General features: G+C 42.3%; 1 protein-coding gene across 2 annotated transcripts in view; it reads left to right on the top strand.

The window, feature by feature from the left end:
* The first annotated feature begins 8,125 nt into the window (after positions 1-8,125).
* Positions 8,126-19,740, top strand: part of yap1 (Yes1 associated transcriptional regulator) — a 204,159-nt gene continuing 192,544 nt past the window's right edge. For both annotated transcript variants that reach the window (XM_070891905.1, XM_070891904.1), the window contains exon 1: positions 8,126-9,036. In XM_070891905.1, coding sequence (XP_070748006.1) covers positions 8,495-9,036 — 542 coding nt within the window. In that variant the 5' untranslated portion in view covers positions 8,126-8,494. The remainder of the gene's footprint in view (positions 9,037-19,740) is intronic.

Below are 19,740 nucleotides of genomic sequence, written 5' to 3'. Positions count from 1 at the left end.
TTAATTAGGGAAACTGAAAACTCAGCATTTGATATATTATGTCATCTCTAGTCATCTTGTGGTTCAACTGCAAACTGGTGAAATATCCAATAAGGCAGTCGAGTGAATGTCAGGTGAGACTGGAATTTAAATTTTAAAATTAATATGGAAACAATTTGAGCATCTCAAAGATAAGTACACAAAAGTGCCTGAAATACTGTTTAGTACATATCAGATTTTCAAATACTTATATTTTAGATGAATTCAAACTTGGAATACTGTTTATTATTGCCATTTGTTCTATACCTACTTTTATTATTATTAAAAAAAAAATTAAATTAAGACTCAGCTTGACACAATCTTGAAAATAATCGGAGAGACGAGCCGGGGGGGTGGAGGAGTGGGGGGGGGGGGGGGGGGGAGCGAAAGAAGAATGACAAGATAAAAAGTATTTTTTTTAATGCTCTAAATACTTAGTAATTTCAACTTAGTTTTTTATGTGGTGCTACTTTTAGCTTTGTTTATAAAAGGAGAAAGGGATACAGCAAATAATTACAGGCCAGTTCCCTAACCTCGGTGATGGGAAAATTATTGGCGAAAACTCTGAGGGACAGGATAACTCTTCATTTAGAAAAACACAGATTAATCAAGAACAGTCAGCATGTATTTGTTAAGGGAAGGTCATGTCTGACTAACTTGATTGAATTTTTGAGGAGGTAACAAGGATGATCGATGAGCGTAGTGCGTTTGATGTAGTGTAAATCGATTTTAACAAAGCTTTTGATAAGGTCCCACATGGCAGACTGGTCACAAAAGTAAAAGCCCATGGAATCCAAGGCAAAGTGGTAAGTTGGATCCAAAATTGGTTCAGAAGCAGGAAGCCAAGGGGAATGGTTGATGGGTGTTTTTGTGACTGAAAGGCTGTTTCCAGTGGGGTTCCGCAGGGCTCAGTATTAGGTCCCTTGCTTTTTGTGGTATATATCAATGATTTAGACTTGAATGAAGGAGGTGTGATTAAGAAGTTTGCAGATGATACAAAAATTGGCTGTGTGGTTGATAATGAAGAAAGCTGTAGACTGCAGGAAGATATCAATGAACTAGTCAGGTGGGCAGAACAGTGGCAAATGGAGTTCAATCTGGGGAAGTGTGAGGTAATGCTTTTGGGGAGGGTTAACAAGACAAGGGAATACATATTAAATGGTAGGTCATTGAGAAGTGTGGAGGAACAAAGGGACCTTGGAGTGCATGCCCACAGATCCCTGAAGATAGCGGACCAGGTAGATAAGGTGGTTAAGAAGGCATATGGAATACTTGTATTCTAAGCCTCGGCTAATAAAGTCAAGAGCTGAGAGGTTATGATTGAACTGTATAAAACACTATTAAGGCCACAGCTAGAGTACTGCGTGCAGTTCTGATCACCACATTACACAAAAGATGTGATTGCACTAGAAAGGGTACAGAGGAGATTTACGATGATGTTGCCTGAACTGGAGAATTGGAGCTATGAGGAAAGATTGGATGGGCTGCCTTTGTTTTCTTTGAAACACAGGAGGCTGAGGGGAGACTTTTTTGAGGTGTTTAAAATTATGAGGGTCCTAGATAGAGTGGATAGGAAGAACCTGTTTCCCTTTGGAGAGGGGTCAACAGCCAAGGAGCATAGATTTAAAGCAATTGGTAGGAGGATTAGAGGGGATTTATGAGGAATTTTTTCACCCAGAGGGTGGTGGGGGTATGCAACTCACTGCCTGAAAAGGTGATAGAGGCAGAAACCCTTACCAGTTTTAATAAGTACTTGGATGTGCACGTGAAGTGCTGTAATCTACAAGAGCTGATGGACTAAGAGCTGGTTAGGCTGGTTAGCTCTTTGTCGGCTGCCGAAATGGCCTCCTTCCGTGCTGTAAATTTCTATGATTCTGACCTCACTGATACAGCGGTGGACCTCGCACTGTGATATATCGTTGATAGCACCTGCTGCAGCCTGGAAGGAGGCACCGGTGCATAAAAATGAAGGGCCGCGGTGACCTTGACAGCCACAGTCAGTGGTGTCGAATCCGAGGTGTGAGGCTCGAATTGTAGCTGCAGCAGGTAACCTAGCTTGAAACAGCCTTCTTTGCGAACACACTTCATACATTAATACAAAAGCAAAATACTGCGGATGCTGGAATCTGAAATAAAAACAGAAAATGCTGGAATCTCTGCGGGTCAGGCAGCATCTGCAGAGAGAAAAACAGAGTTAACGTTTCGGGTCGACGACCTTTCGTCAGAACTGGCGAATGTTTGAAAAGAACACATTCTTTAGTAGCACTGAAAAGGGGAGGGGAAGAAAGAACAAAAGGAAAGGTCTGTGATCGGGTGGAAGGCAGGAGAGATTAGAGAAACAAAAGGGATGATGGGCCAAATTGAAATGGTAATGGCAGGAGTTAGAAAAAGGTCAATCGAGATAGGGTGTGAATGGCGAAATGACTAGCAGCCATTGGAGACAAAGAGAAAAAAAAACATAAGCTTGTGGAGGAGGGGGGATGGGAAAGGGAGCCAAAGATGGGCAGAGTTTATGTTCTGAAATTGTTGAACTCGATGTCGAGTCCAGAAGGCTGTAAAGTGCCTAAACGAAAGATGAGGTGCTGTTTCTCAAGCTTGCATTGAGCTTCATTGGAACAGAAGTGCTCCCTAAATACCCACTGTGGATATAGCCTCCTGCGTACTATCCTCCACCTCTTCCCTCTTGTGGCAGCTGCTCCTGTTCTCTGTTGCCTTCCTTGCTGCTCCCCCTCCAGCCCCAAAGGCAGCCCTATCAGACCAACCATGACAGCAGTCAAATTGTTCATATGGAAGCCAACAACAATGCAACACCAGAAAAATGGGGGCCATAGAAGGAGCATTCACGTTGTGGCCAGTCAGGCTTTTCGCCTGAAAATGTTTCTATAACTTTACATCCAAAGGATTTGCAGACAAAGCCACACAAATTATTTTTTGATCCAGATGAATCCCTTCCAACAGGAGCCAGTGAGACTTGGCCTACTTGGCTGTGTCTTAACCATGTCAGGACTAGTGTCGGCCACTGCAGAGCCCTCATGCAGAAGTGAGGATACAGTCAAACCGATACTACTGACTGTGACTGCGGAGAGGCATCTCAAACAATGGAGCATCTCCTAGAATGCTCTCGACTACCAGAGCATGCAATCCTAAAGATCAGGGACACTTAAACTCTTGAGCCAGAGCCTGCGTGGAACAGTGGCGAGGGAAGGTTTAGTGACGTGACATGGCAACCAGAAAAATCATCATCTTAGCAGGCAAGCTCACTTTCCAGAATCAGAAGACACACCAAAATGCCCAGAAGTTAACCAGCAGCCTGTAATGACAAACCAGCAACTCACCTGCGAGTACTGCATAATCCCTTCCTGCCTATTAATGCCATGAGTAGCTGGGCACATTTAACACGTGGCAAGTCAGGTGCTGAGGCATACCAAAATCAAAAAAGAGTTCTCCAAGAAGCGCAGGACCCAACTTTGAATATGTTATTCATTTTACTGCCACGAGAGGTTCATAATACAGTAGAGAACCAAGCTCAATATAGAAAGTAGAGGAGCTCTAAAAAGGAAAATAAGAGGGGCAAAGAGAGAGTAGGAGAATAGATTAATGGCCAACATAAAAGGGAGCCCAAAAGTATTTTTATAAACACATAAATAGTAAAATGGTAGTCAAAGGAAGGGTGGGGCCAATTAGGGAACAAAAAGGAGAGCTGCTTGTGGAGGCTGAGGTATTAAATGAAACTTTGCACCTGTCTTCACTAGAGAAGAGAATACTGCCAATGTAGCAATAAAGGAGGAGGTAGTAGTGATATTGGATAGGATAAAAATAAAGAGGATGTATTTAAAAGTTTGGCATTCCACAAAGTATAAATTCAACCGGTCCGGATGTGATGCTTCCTATGTTATTGAGGGAAGCAAGGGTGGAAATTGCAGAGGCTCTGGCCACAATCTTCCAATCCTCCTTGGATATCGGAGTGGTGCCAGAGGAAAGGAGAGTTGCAAATGTTACATTGCTGTTGAAAATAGGGGAGAGGGAAAAACCCCACAACTACAGGCCAGTTAGCCGATCGTCGGTGGTGGGAAACTTTTAGAGACAATAAGCCGGGACAAAATGAATTGGCATTTTGAGAAGTATGGGCTAATCAATTAAAGTCAGGATGGATTTGTTAAAGGAAATTCGAGTTTGACTAACTTGATCGAGTTCTTTGATGAAGTAACAGAGAGGGTCGATGAGGATAGTGTAGTTGATGTCATGTATATGGACCTTCAAAAGGAGTTTGACAAAGTATCACATAATAGACTTGTTAATAAACTTAAAGCCCATGGGATTAAAGGGACAGTGGTAGCATTGATAAAAAACAGTGATTAACAGAAAGCAGAGAGTCGTGGTGAATGGTTATTTTTCAGACTGGAGGGAAGTATACAGTGGGGTTCCCCAGGGGTCGGTATTGGAACCACTGCTCTCATTGATATATATTAATGAGTTAGACTTGGGTATACAGGGCATCATTTCAAAGTTTGCATATGGTGTGAAACTTGGAAATGTAGTAAACAATGCGGAGGATAGTAACAGACTTCAGGTGGACATAGACTGACAGGTAAAATGGGCAGATACATGGCAGATGAAATTCAATGCAAAGAAATATGAAGGGATATATTTTGGTAGGAAGAATGAGGAGAGGCAATATGAAATAATTGGAACAATTTTAAAGGGGGTGCAGAAATAAAGAGACCTGGGCTGTATGTACACAAAACTTTGAAGGTGGCAGGACAAGTTGAGAAGGCTGTTAAAAAGGCATGTGCAATCATTGGCTGGAGTAGTGTGTTCAATTCTGGGCACACATCACTGAAATGAAACGGTGCAGATTAACGCTTTTGAGTACGCAATGTCTGCTGCAATTTGCACGTTTGTTAACTGCCAAAAAACATTGGATCATCAGCTGGAATATTGTGTTCAATTCTGGGTACCATACTTTAAGAATAATGTCAATGCATTGGAGAGGATGTAGAGGAGATTTACTAGAATGGCACCAGAGGTGAGGGACCTCAGTTATGTGAAGAATCTGGGGTTGTTCTCCTTAGAGCAAATAAGTTTAAAAGATTTGATAGAGGTATTCAAAATCATGAATGGTTTTGATAGAGTAAATAAGGAGAAACTGGTCCCAATCGCAGAAGGGTCGGTAACCAGACGACACAGATCTAAGGTGATTGGCAAAAGAACCAGAGGAGACATGAGGAAACATTTTTTTTTACAACAGTGACTTGTGATCTGGAATGCACTGCCTGAAAGGGTGGCGAGAGTGGATTCAATAGTAACTTTCAAAAGAGAATTGGATAAATACTTAAAGTGATAACTTACAGGGCTATGGGGCAAGAGCAGGGGAGTGTGATTAATTTGATATCTCTTCTAACGAGCTGGCACAGGCACATTGGGGCGAATCCTTATATGCTGTATTCTATGATTACTTTAAATAGTTCTGGCGTGTACTCTTGACGCCTACGGAGAAGCCCGATCCGATATGGCAAGCAGCGGCATCAAATTTCTAGGCCTTTATATCCTTTATTGCCGATTCAGAGGTTGGTATCATTTCACTTTTAACTGCTTATGAAACAATTTGTAGTTTTGTTACTAGTACTGCTTTGAAAGTTTCATATTTATTTTGTCTTCCAACTTTGTTAAGTTAGAGTAAATAAGGAGAAACTGTTTCCAGTGGAAGAAGAGTTGTTAACTAGGGGACACAGATTTAAGGTGATTGCCAAAAGAATCAGAGGCCACATGACAGTTTTTAACTCAACAAAGTTGGAAGCCAAAATGAATATGCCTGAACAAAGTATATCGGGGCCAATAATATAAATAAACTTGTAAATCAACCCTTCGGATCTAAAGTTGGAAGTAGAAAAAAATCCAATTAATGGAGTTATTTTTACCTGATAATGTGCTTTATTTGGGGTTTTGTTACTTTGGTGAGTTCTATTGCCTTAATTTGGCCCTCATATATATGTATTATATCATGTGACCTACACTTACCACAGTTCAAAATTGATTGAATATACAAACAGTTACGTTTTGAACCTTAGTTGCAACTTTGTCCGTTGATTGTGACCATGAGGAACAGGTATGATTTAAAGGGTTATTCTTTGGAGCAATAGGCATAATATGGCTCATACAACTGGACAAGAGTTCCAGAAAGTATCCTTCCAGAAAATAATGTTGGAGGCAAACATTCATGGAAACAAAAATCTAAAATGATTCCGTAACATCCCGAAATCCGGTGCAACGATGATCTCTGACTCAAACCTTGATATTTGTATATTCAGGCAGTAACAGTGATATTGTGGTATTTAATTTTACTTTTTCAGGATAAGTAATACATTATTATGACATTTATATTTATTATTTTCTATATTCAAGAAGGCTGATCGACAAATTAATAGTAACTGCATACATTCCATATCTATTGTTCTTTGGAGCGCCGGGAGAGAAAAGGTACTTTTCTTCTCTACACTCTAGGCACAAAGCACAGATGAAGTGACACGATCTCGCTATTACTGATATAATCTTGAAACCGTTTCCCGATTAATTAACATTTACCAACGGACATCGTCTCATACCCCAATTAAATGAAGACACCTCCTAAAATAGTTTCACATCTTTGAAACATAGAAAATCTGGAATAAAATTATACTTTCGAACATTCCCCGCGGTCGATTTTTTTTTCAGGCGTATTGCATTATATTCATCAGTAGGCAGGAATGGAGTATTCACAGAAACTAGAGTGAGTGATGTGCATGTGTGTGGTCCGTGAGTCGCACCGGTTGAAAATAAATTATCTGCTGAGTAACTCTGTAGTACACACTGTAGTTCCATAAAGTAATCACCACTGTCGTATTTAGCTTCCAGCATGGTTATTCTCTACAGAGTTTAGCTACTTACGTTTCGGTCTAAATGAAAGTGTTATAGGATTGCTCAGACTAGTTAATTAAGTAACTGCTAGCACACAACGGTGACCCTTATAATTGTTGTTTTTTTAAGTTTTACAGTCACGAATTGGGGATTAATTTAGAATTATAATCGCTCAGCCCCTTGATGTTTGGGAAATGTCGGAAACAATGTTCTTATGCACTGCTGAGTCTATTGCTTGACAAAATGATTGCGTTCAATAGATTTGAGATGCAAGTATTTGCATAACAATTCCGGGAAGGGTGGATAATTTCAGCCATTAAACAATCTCATGAAAAGTCCCCTTCCCCCAACACGAAATACAATCAAACACTGCGGGGTAGACTTTTCAGGAAAAGGATAATGCTCTATAGCTTCTGTTTACATTTTTTTTAACTTTCAAAAACTCTGTACTTTTGAGATAAAGTGTATTAACATTATTTCAGTTTTCTTAACACAGTTTCTACCACTCTATATAAAATTGATTTATTCTATTTCTGAAACCACACTCAACTGAATTCAGTGTGGTCTCATGTCGAACCGGTGAGCTAACAAGAGGAAAGAGTCACGTCGCCAAGCCCTGACCTGATCAAGATGTCATCGACCTTCCGACGGACAACCAACCACAAATACTTTAAGTCGTTTCACTGTGTTGTAAAAATAACAGATTTCTATTCTCATTTCAAGAGTAACTTTTTTTACTCATTTTATATGTCTCAATTATTCCTGAACAATTGGCAAGGATGACTTTTTCATTACCTTGTCAATACGTCAAGTAAACAGGATTTTCGGGAGAAAATCTAGCACATCTATTTTTTTAATTTTCGTTTCGCATCCTATGAATTAATTTGTTCAAATATTGCAATTTACCTTTTCTTTATGTGCGGCTAAATCTGCAATAAGACCTGTTGCTGCAAAGCTTTTCGATTAAGGGTGTACGGTCCAGGCGTTTTCTGCTTTGTAATGTTTAACAATGTATTCGCCATACCGTTTTCAATTCATGTCATCGCTCGTTATAGTACAGAAATATAAATAGCAATACTAATGCGGCAGACTCTGGAGCACAAGTTTCAGGCAAACTTTCAGAATCGCCCTCGCGAGATGGGAACGGTCCAGATCGCACATTGCAACAGCGGGGGGGCGGGGGGAAACAAGCGCCAGCGACTCAGGGCCATCCAGAATGAACAATATTAACGTCGCCGGGGGCGTTTCGAGGCAGAGGGGAAAACGAATAAAAGTTAAAGAGCATTCCCTCCCCCCCAGAAAAAAAACTGCGAATGGACTCCGCCCTGCGGGACGTCAGCGCTCACGTGAGCAATCAAAGTTTGAGCTCCCGCACCAAGTTCCCAACTCGCTGCAAACTTTAGTTGTGTTGTGATTTTTTTTACAAAAACGTTTTTTCTCTATAAAATTGTTGCAGTACCGATGTCGAATTGAAAAATTGTGGCCAATCAGAACGTGGCTTGATTTAGCTGATTCATTTTTTTTAAAAGCCAAAATTGTTTCAATAGTTCTTTTGGGGGAAAACAAGTCGAAAAGTTTGCAGATGGATTCGAGTCAACAGCAACAACCACAGCCGCCCTCGTCGCTGCCTCCGGCCGGCCACCAGATCGTACATGTTCGGGGGGACTCGGAGACCGACCTGGAGGCGCTCTTCAACGCCGTGATGAACCCCAAGAACTCCAACGTACCGCAGTCGGTGCCGATGCGGCTCCGCAAACTGCCCGACTCGTTCTTCAAACAGCCCGAGCCCAAGAGCCACTCCCGCCAGGCCAGCACAGACGGGGGCAACGCGCAGCCGGCCCCGCCGCTTCAAGCTCAGCATGTCCGGGCTCATTCTTCGCCTGCCTCCCTGCTCAGCGCCGCCGCTGCTGCCGCCGCGGCCGCTTCTTCCTCCTCATCCTCCTCATCCACGGGCTCGGCCGGACCTGGGGTTGTTCAGGGAGCGGTTCCCGGCATTGGTGCACCCCCCGGTCCCGGCCCCTCGCCTCACCTCCGACAGTCTTCATACGAGTTTCCTGACGACGTGCCTCTACCACCCGGCTGGGAAATGGCCAAAACCCCTTCGGGCCAGAGATACTACCTAAAGTAAGTGGCAAAGATTAGTGGAAATTTTTATTTCACATTTTACCGAATTTAGAGATCAGTATAAACTTATCGCATGGATGGCGTTGGAAGGTTTCCTTGCATTTCAGTTTTCTTACCAGCAGTGCACCAGATCGAGTTACAACGTTGGGACAATCCTTAATTTTTAAGGGACACGTCAAAGTTCTGTAGTGTAGGTTTAGGCAGCACTTCCTTTGAACTTAGCCCTCGATATATTTGTGTAAAGCGAAATTGCTATTGTGGAAACTTATGGCCCAAGTGTATAAACTGGAAAAACTGCGTGGCAACACCTATAAGGGAAGGTGTGTAGTAGTGATGAGATTGATGTTAAATGTTAGGTAAGTTGCGAACCTGGCATGAGCATGAAATATACTTTTTATTAACGCATTTTAGATTGCAGTGTCACCGATCCTTGTATTCAATTGAAAGAGTGAGCTAGTTTTGTTGTACTTCGGATTTGTGAACCTTCTCCTTATAGGGCGAAAACAAGCGACATCGATTGAATGTTTGGAAGTGGACTGCAGAAACTCCAGAAAACTTCTGCAGAGCTTGCAATGTGTAAAGTTCACGCACGCGTTATACAGCTCTGTTGTATTTTTATGGTAACGGTGGGCAGTCCTTAAGAAAACGAAAGCGTTCTCAATGGCTCAAATGCTGGACATTTAGCCGTCAAATAAGTTCTGTATTTAATTAATTTTAGACACATTCATGCTTGAACTGTTAATCCATTTGGCTGTTGAGATACCTAATGTAAATATTTGGTTTTCGCGCGCTCAAGATTGTTCCAGCAATTTGTATAGATTGAATGCCCAGGTTGTTCGATGCATACATAATCAATTTTTGCATCTGCTGAGAAGGACATTTGGCGACACCACTTTCGCCAACTGATCGCAGAAACAAAGTTCAGAACTTTTCCGAGTTTGGTTGATCGCCATCGAATTCGTATCGCACCAACTCGTCCCTAGACTTCAGTCCGCAAATCCTGTAAATGTCATCAAATTCTGTTGAATTCAAGTATTTTAGAAGTAATGTAACCAGAAGGAAGCTCGTCATCTTTTCACCCAGTTACTGTTAGAGATGGCACATTTGATTCCATTCGACTAGTGCATTTAAAGGTTTTGAACTAATAATGCAGTGCAATCTGAGTTTCAATAGTTAGAACTTTCTCTATCTTTACGCCTGTAGTTTTATAACAGGCTCTAGTTTGATGCGACTTAAAGGAGCCTAAGATCTACAGCAAGTTTATTCTCCTCCTTACTTCCCCCCCCCCCCCCCCCGGCGTGGCCAGTCAGAGAGCCCTATCCATTTCAGAGTGTCCGATTACACCGTGAACAATAGCACTCTGTAGGAGTCTGAGACTGCAAAAGTCCACATGTCTGGCAGAAGTCATCTGCATGGGTTCAGCGTTTGTTCCCTTGCAGACAGCTAGAGTCAATTATTGAAAGAGCGGCGTGCTGACAAGGATGTTTCTTTAAGCAAAAGAGTAACGTGGGAAGTGCGGACAAAACCTGCTTGTAAAGTTTCTGCACTCTTTAACCTTCCCTTCCCGCGTTACAAGTGGGGGAGGGGTCAAAGGACCTGCAGAAGCCGGAGTCACAGTCGCCGGGCAGGCTATTCAGCTTGTTCCACTTTAAGCAATGAAGAATATGTATATTTCAGATGGTCATCCCAAGTGATATTTTCAATTGTTACGATAACTTAGATGCTGGTCTGCGATTTAAATTGATTCATCCTTTAGTACGATAGATCGACTCACACTTGTAAAGTATATAAGTTTGCGGACATGCTGAGCTCCACGTATTATTTCCTGTCATTGAAACCTACGTTTACTTTAAACCGTATTTTGTTTCTCTTGCTTGCGACCAGATTGACTGCAACCCTCCTCGATCACATCTTTTTACAACTTTCTCAGTCTCTTCACATACACCGTCCGATCAAATGCATTTAATCGTATCAACTGCAGTTTAGTCGATTTATCATAAATTCAATAATAATCTTTCGTTGAATAAATGGAGACATTTTGCGTTATATTAATGTATCACATTGCACCACAAAATAAAAGGCGGTAGCCATTTTCCCCAGATTCGTTTTATTTGTTGTGAATTTCTTTTTATATGGGAATGATGAGCTTACCCAAGTTGGTCATTCCATTTGTTTTTAGCTGTTGATACAGTTGCTCCAAATGATCTTGCTTAGGTCACCGGTGCAATGGCTACTTCGAATTTAAATATTTAAGATCCATGCCACCGGAACAGATAAATTATGTAAGAAACTCGTATAAACGTGAGGAGCAATATCAGACACCCAAGAACTGTGAGTGCTCTTTCGTTTCCAACATCCATGGCGCCTCACCCCTCTGAAGATTGTTTTTCACGGATTCGATCAGCTATGTTGCAGTTTGCTCAGTAAAGGATGCTAGAACTACTTTTCCAGTTGCATTTTTTCCCGATTTCTCGATGGAACATTCTCTCAGGCTTGGTAATCATGTACCGACCTGCAACAGTAACTTTCCAGAAACCTGATTGGTCTCTTTCTCCCCCCCCGCCCGGCCGGTGCGACATGTGCGAAACTCCGTTTACTTGTCAACATGGTAGATGTTCTTTGAGCCGGAGGGACCGTTGGGCGACTTGCCCTTCTCCGCTGTTGTAGTGGTTGCAGAGCCCACAGGATGCTCCTGTTCCCAACACATTGTCAACAACTTCCTCCTCTTTTATAGTCTGGTCTATTACTTCCTGGATGGGGTTTTCGGCAGACTGGTGACACCCGACGACAGTGTTAGGTGCTCGTCTCCCTCCGGATTTCACAGAAAGGGGCTTCAGGTGAGCGAGCGGCTGTTTTGCTCAGCCGCTGTTCGGTAATCGGTTTGAGCGGCAGCAGAAACCTCCTGGGCGTTATCATCCAGAATGTCACCAATACCATCTTTTCAATACCAATTCTTCCCAAACCTGTGCGATGGTGAACTGGACTTTGAGTAGTGGGAGATTTTAAACACCAACAACTCGAGATCGCAGTCCAAGTGACTCAAACAGCAAAGTTGCTGTTGTTTTTGTTCGTTAGATGATGTTTCCTAAACACCGAAGTATTTATCTGATCAGTTCCTTTTTTTAAAATTGTTGTAATTGCTGTAGTGTGATAGAAATTTAAGCCTCACCCCATAACCCAACCCAATAGTGATTTTTTTTCAGCCTGTCAAAGGACTGGACATTGCTGTATTGATCTGATAAAGATGTGGTGGGTTTGTGATGGTCTCTGCTGTGGGAACTACATGCTAAAGATTTAGAGACTGATTACTTGCTTGTTGGTGTTCTTGTGTATGTTGCTGTCATATCCAGAATACCTTGCAGCTGCATGTACATTGTTCGGTCCTTGTTAGCACCTCAGTTGTTGAATTTACCCACAACCACAGAATCTTGTCCTATTAAGACACAACTGTTAAAGCGGAGACAAATCTGCAGTAAGCACATATTTATATGGTAATATTTTCTGTCGGGGCTATTTGAGACCCCGGCCCCAAGTGAGCTAAATTGTTGGGAATAGGATCGAGTAGTGTTGTGATGTAGAATGAGTTGCAAGAACCTATCATAACCATTGTTTTTCTTTCTTACTAATCCTATTTCCGAATGGATCTCTGTAGCTAGCATCAATTTATGCCATTATACAGTAATCCTGCAAAATGAAAATTGTAGTTAACTAGGATGCTGCCTGGTATGAGGAAATATAAATATGACAAGTTGAAAAATGGGGTCCTTTTGTCAGAAGATGCTTATGGAGTTAATACAATATTTAATATTGTGATTGGTGGCACAGGGTAAATAGAAGCAGATTGCTTCTAGTAGTTGAGGGGTCAAGAACGAGGGGTCATAGATCAAGAAAGAAAAATTACTTGCATTTATATAGCACCTTTCATGAACTTGGGATGTCCAAAGCCCTTTACTGCCAATGAATTAACTTTTTTTGAAATTAAGTTGCTGTTGTAATGTAAGAAACACAGCAGCCAATTTGAACACTAAACTCGCACAAACAACAATATGATAATGACCAGATAATCTGTTTTTAGTGATGTTGGTTGAGGGATAAATATTGACCAGGGCACTGGGGAGAATTCCCCTGCTCTTCAAAATAGTGGCATGGGAATTTTTACATCCACCTAAAGAAGGCAGATTGGTGCACTAGTGTTGTCCTAGATTTTGTGCTCAAGGCTTTGAGGTGGGACTTCAACTCGCAACCTTCTGACTCGAAGGCAAGAATGCTACCACTGAGCCATGGCTGACCAGGTTAAATGTTAAGGGATTTAGAACAGAGAACAGGAGAAACTTCTTCAGAATTGTGAGCATTCACTTCCAAGGTTAGTGCTTGAGGCAGAATCCTCAAGATTAGATTGAATAAGTGGATGAGGAAAAGTATTGAAGGGATATGGGAACAGAGTGGGTAAATGTGATTAGAACTATTCCATCTCATGGAGGGTAAACACTGGCTGGGCTGCATGGCCTGTTTGTGTTGTAACTTCTATGTATGTAAATGAGAACTTAAAAATCCAAAGAGACAATCATTGGCGAGGTAAAGAAACCACCAAAGGTTTATCTAAAATTAATGGATAATGCTGTTCCATTTTCCAGTCACTTCCATGTTGGAATAGAGAAAATTTTACTTATGGAAATGCACTCCTATTTTAACTCCACCTTCTATCCCAGCATAAAACATGATTGTTCACTAGCATCAATAGTTTTTAAAGAAATTTATTCTGAATGTGGGAATTGCTAGCGAGGCTGACATTGATTGTCATCCCTAGTTACTGTGGATAGGTGGTGGTTAGCTGCTCTGAATTGCTTTGTGAGCTTGCTTTCTTCACAACACACATTAGGACTGGCTGTCTAGGCTGAGTGGTTTGCATGTTCCCCAAAACTTCAGATTCTTAAAATTCAAATGCCCTTCAAGGTTTGAGTTTTTGTGCCATCGTAAGCAGGCAACATGAAACTGTTGCTGCCTTTTTCTCTGACCTTTTATGTGGTCCCTGGCAACCATCATACTGACACTGATTTATGATATTAAAGTTAATCTAGGTTTCAGTGTCAATGCAGATTTTTAAATTATCCAATTTGCACAATATTTGTTTAGAAACATTTTTCAGACCCTGGGTTGACCTTTCCTGAAATTTGCACAGGGCGAGGAAAGGAGACCATGTTAACGAGCACAAAATTAAGAGTTATCAGAGTTGTAAACTGTTTGTATTCACTAGTACAAAGTTGTATTCGGGTGAATTTAGTACATACTTTAAGTTGACAATGACTTGTTTGTGAAGCTGCATTGCAAAGTAGCCATGGTTCAATGCGTAGCATGCTCATCGGAGTCAGAAAATTGTGGGTTCAAGTCTGATTCCAGAGACTTGAGCACAAAATCTAGGCTGATATGCCAGTGAAGGACCATTGGTGTACAGCACTGTCAGAGGTACAGTCTTTCAAATTAGCCGTTAAACCGATGTCCCGACTGCCCTCTTGGGTAGACTTAAATGATCCCACATCCACAATCCCATGGACTGGGAGAGATATAAAGAACAGTAAAGATACTGGGCATTTGGACAAATATGAGCTGATAGAGCCAGCGTGGACTTGTAAAGTGGAAGTCATGTCTGACTAATCTAGTTGAATTTTTTGAGGGGATAACTAACCTGGTAGATAAGAGAGTATCTATGGATGTTATTTATACGGACTTTCAGAAGGCATTCAACAACTTTCCACATAAGAGACTAACAAAAATGAGAGTGCATGGAATTGGGGCAACCTATTAGCTTGGTTAGGAGGTAGTAGACAGAGAGCAGGGCTAATGGGTGTATACTCAAATTGGCAGGATGTGACTAATGGGATTTGTACTGGGGCCACAACATTTTAATATATTTTATAAATTACTTGGATGAAGGAATAGAGAGCTTTTATATCTAAGTTAGCTGACAACATGGTTAGGTGGCACAGTAACTAGTGTAGATGGGAACAGATACTTGCAAAGAGACATTGATAGCTTAAGTGAGTGGGTAAAAGTATGGTATTGGAGTTCAGTGTGGGAAGTATGAACTCCATCACTTTGGACTCTAGGAGATCAGAGTATTTTCTACATGACAAGAAGCTGAGATCTGTGGATGTGCAGAGAATGGGGGTCCAAGTACAGAAATCACTCGAAGCTAGTGAACAGGTACAAAAACTAATTTTATGGGGTGGCAGTTACATTAGAGCTGCACAGAGCTCGGGTGAGACACCATCTGGAAAACTGCATTCAATTCTGGGCACTGCATTGCACCTCGAAGGATATATTGGCCTTCGAGGTGGTGCAGTGCATATTCACCAGAATGATGCCAGGGCTAAAAGGTTTAAATTATGAGGACAGGTTGCATAGACGAGGCTTGTATTCCATTGAATATTGAAGATTAAGGGGTAATCTAATTGAAGTATTTAAGATGGTTAAAGGATTTGATGGGGTACCTAGAAACACTTTCCTCTGGGAGAGTCCAGGACAAGGGGGCATAACCTTGGGGTGATGTCAGCACTTCACACAAATGAACAAAGAAATCGGCAACTCGAATCTCTCAAAAATCTGTTCAGGCTAGGTAAATTTAAAACTTCAAAACTGACATTGATATATTTTGATAAAGGATATTCAGGGTTATGGAACCAAGGCAGGTAGATGGAGTTAAGATACAGATCAGCCATGATCTAATTGAATGGCCTACTCCTGTTGCTATGTTGTTTTTTTTTAATGCGTTCCTGGAATGTGGGCATTGCTGGCATGGTCAGCATTTATTGCCCTTGTGATTGTGATGGTGAGCCACCACCTTGAACCACTGCAGTCCATGTGGTGAAGGTACTCCCATAGTGCTGTTAGGGAGGGAGTTCCAGGATTTTGACCCAGTGATGATGAAGAAACGACAATATATTTCCAAGTCAGGGTGGTGTGGAACTTGCAGCTGATGATGTTCCCATGTGCCTGCTGCCCTTGTCCTTCTAGCTGGGAGGTGCTGCCACAGAAGCTTTGGCGAATTGCTTCAGTGCGTCTTCTAGATGGTACACACTGCAGCCACGGAGGGAGTGAATGTTTTAAGATGGTGGATGGGATGCAGATCAAGCGAGTTGCTTTGTCCTGGATGGTAATGAGCTTCTTGAATGTTGTTGGAGCTGTACTCATCCAGGGTAGTGGAGAGTATTCCATCACACTCCTGACTGCCTTGTAGATGGTGGAGTTAGGAGGTGAGACATTTGCTGCAGAATACCCGACCTCTGACTTCACATGGTCGAATTATTTATGTCCAGTTAAGTTTCTAGTCAATGGTGACGCGCCCCCCACCCCCCCCCCCCCGGCCTCAGGATGTTGATCGTGGGAGAATCAGCGATTGTAATGCCATTGAATGTCAAGAGGTGCTGGTTAGACTCTTGTTAGAGATAGTCATTCATCATAGACAGTCCCTTGGAACCCTCTTCTCTATCTTCTTCGCTGCAATGCTCCACCTCACACACAAGTTCCCCACCGGAGTGGAACTAAACTATAGAACCAGTGGGAACCTGTTCAACCTTGGTCGCCTCCAGGCTAGATCCAAGACCATTCCATCCACTCTTGTTGAGCTACAGTACACAGATGATTCTTGCGTCTGCACACATTCAGAGGCTGAACTCCAAATCGGCGTCAACATCTTCACCGAGGCGTACGAAACATGGGCCTTACATTAAACATTTGTAAGACAAAGGTCCTCCGCCAACCTGACCCTGCCACGGCCCCCCCCCCACCCCCAGTCATCAAGATTCACGGCGCGGCTCTAGACAACGTGGACCACTTTCCATACCTCGGGAGTCTATTATCAGCAAGGGCAGACATCGACGACGAGGGTCAACACCGCCTCCAGTGCACTAGCGTAGCCTCCAGTGCACTAGCGTAGCCTTCAGCCGCCTGAGGAAGAGAGTGACTGATATAGTGGAGGAATTAAACCCCTCCTCCCTGAGCCTCCTATTAAACTAAAGATGTTCTTCATAATGACTCTCAAATAATGGATGAAGTGGAAACTCTAAAGCTGTTCTGGAGCAAAATATATTGCAATAAGATGTGAAGATCTACCTGCATCATATCTTTCTCAGGCATTAGAAATTCGGTGGAGCTATTTGTAGTATCCTGCTGGAGGGTGCTGTTTGAATCTATTTTACAAAGTAACTAAACAATGTGGATATTGCCTGTCGGATTTTATTGATCTTCCTGCCTTTAGGCACTATGGAGGCAGATGTTGAGACCTGCTACTGAGTTAAGCTTTACCCTTTTAATTTCCCTTAATTACTTGTCTTTTGTTTTAGGTAGGGAGATTTAAGCTTTTCAGCTGCTACAGTTCAAAGCAGAGCAGAATTTTGTGTGAGGGCAAGAGTGACATCAGTCTTCCATTCACATGCCACTCACGTGTACCTTTTACTCTATTCAACCATGGAGGTCTTTAGAGGATAATGTGGGATGTTACAGGGGAGAAGGAAGAGAACATGGGTAGATTGTAAAAATAAAACTAGCACCTGGTTTCTTTTTGGAGTCTACTTAACAAATATTGATCCTTGTTGCATAGGATTTTCAGTAGAAAAAATGAAAAGCCTATTAGGAAATGGGTGCAGCAGCAGTTCATTGCTTCTCTGATTTGGTGGATAGGCAGTGGCAGTCATTTAAAGATCACATGGATGAACTTCAATTGTACATCCGTGTCTGGAGTAAAAACAAAACTGGGAAGGTGGCTCAACTGTGGCTAAGAAGGGAAATTAAGGATAGTGTTAAACATAGAAACATAGAAAAATAGGTGCAGGAGTAGGCCATTTGGCCCTTCGAGCCTGCACCGCCATTCAATAAGATCATGGCTGATCATTCTTTCAGTATGCCTTTCCTGCTTTCTCTCCATACCCCTTGATCCCCTTAACTGTAAGAGCCATATCTAACTCCCTCTTGAATATATCCAGTAAACTGGCATCAACAACTCTCTGCGGCAGGGAATTCCACAGGTTAACAACTCTGAGTGAAGTAGTTTCTCCTCATCTCAGTCCTAAATGGCCTACCCCTTATCCTAAGACTATGTCCACTGGTTCTGGACTTCCCTAACATTGGGAACATTCTTCCTGCATCTAACCTTTACAGTCCCGTCAGAATCTTGTATGTCTCTCTGAGATCCCCTCTCATCCTTCTAAACTCCAGTGAATAAAGGTCCAGTTGATCCAGTCTCTCCTCATATGACAGCCCAGCCATCCCTGGAATCAGTCTGGTGAACCTTCGCTGCACTCTCAATAGCAAGAACGTCCTTCCTCAGACTAGGAGACCAAAACTGAACACAATATTCCAGGTGAGGCCTCGTATTAAGGCCCTGTGCAACTGCATTAAGACCTCCCTGCTTCTATATTCAAATCCCCTAGCTATGAAGGCCAACATACCATTTGCCTTCTTTACCACCTGCACACCCACTTTCAGTAACTGATGAACCATGACACCCAGGTCTCATTGTACCTTCCCTTTTCCTAGTCTGCCGCCATTCAGATAATCTGCCTTCGTGTTGTTGCCACCACAAGGGATAACCTCACATTTATCCACATTATACTGCATCTACCATGCATTTGCCCACTCACCTAACCTGTCCAAGTCATGCTGCAGCCTCCTAGCGTCCTCCTCACGGCTCACACCGCCACCCAGTTTAGTGTCATCTGCAAACTTGGAGATATTGCACTCTATTCCTTCATCCAAATCGTTAATGTATATTGTAAAGAGCTGGGGTCCCAGCACTGAGACCTGCTGCACACCACTAGTCACTGTCTGCCATTCTGAAAATGACCCGTTTATCCCGACTCTCTGCTTCCTGTCTGCCAACCAGTTCTCTATCCACGTCAGTATATTACCCCCAATACCATGTGCTTTGATTTTGCACACCAATCTCTTGTGCGGGACCTTGTCAAAAGCCTCCTGAAAGTCCAAATACAACACATCCACTGGTTCTCCTTTGTCCACTCTGCGAGTTACATCATCAAAAAATTCGAAGATTCGTCAAGCATGATTTCCCTTTCATAAATCCATGCTGACTTGGACCGATCCTGTCACTGTTTTCCAAATGTGCTGCTACTTCATCCTTAATGATTGATTCCAACATTTTCCCCACTACTGATGTGAAGCTAACCGGTCGAAAATTACCCGTTTTCTCTCTTCCCTCTTTTTTTTAAAAAGCTACCCTCCAGTCCATGGCAACTGATCCAGTGTCGATAGACTGTTGGAAAATGATCACCAATGCATCCACTATTTCTAGGGCCACTTCCTTGAGCACTCTGGGATGCAGACTATCAGGTCCCGGGGATTTATCTGCCTTCAAGCCCATCAATTTCCTTAACACAATTTCCCGCCTAATAAGGATATCCTTTAGTTCCTCCTTCTCACTAGACCCACTGTCCCCTAGTACCTTCAGAAGGTTATTTTTTATCTTCATTCGTGAAGACAGAACCGACGTATTGGTTCACTTGGTCTGCCATTTCTTTGTTCCCCATTATAATTTCACCTGAAACTGACTGCAAGGGACCTACGTTTGTCCTTACTATTTTTCTCTTCACATATTTATAGAAGCTTTGCAGTCAGTTTTTATATTCCCTGCAAGCTTCCTCTCGTACTCTATTTTCCCCCTCTGAATTAAACCCTTAGTCCTTCTCTGTTGAA

Source organism: Pristiophorus japonicus, chromosome 10 (genome assembly GCF_044704955.1).
Source record: "Pristiophorus japonicus isolate sPriJap1 chromosome 10, sPriJap1.hap1, whole genome shotgun sequence".
Lineage (NCBI taxonomy): Eukaryota > Metazoa > Chordata > Chondrichthyes > Pristiophoridae > Pristiophorus > Pristiophorus japonicus.
The sequence above is the reverse complement of the archived record's forward strand: the minus strand, read 5'-3'. Positions and strand labels throughout refer to the sequence as shown.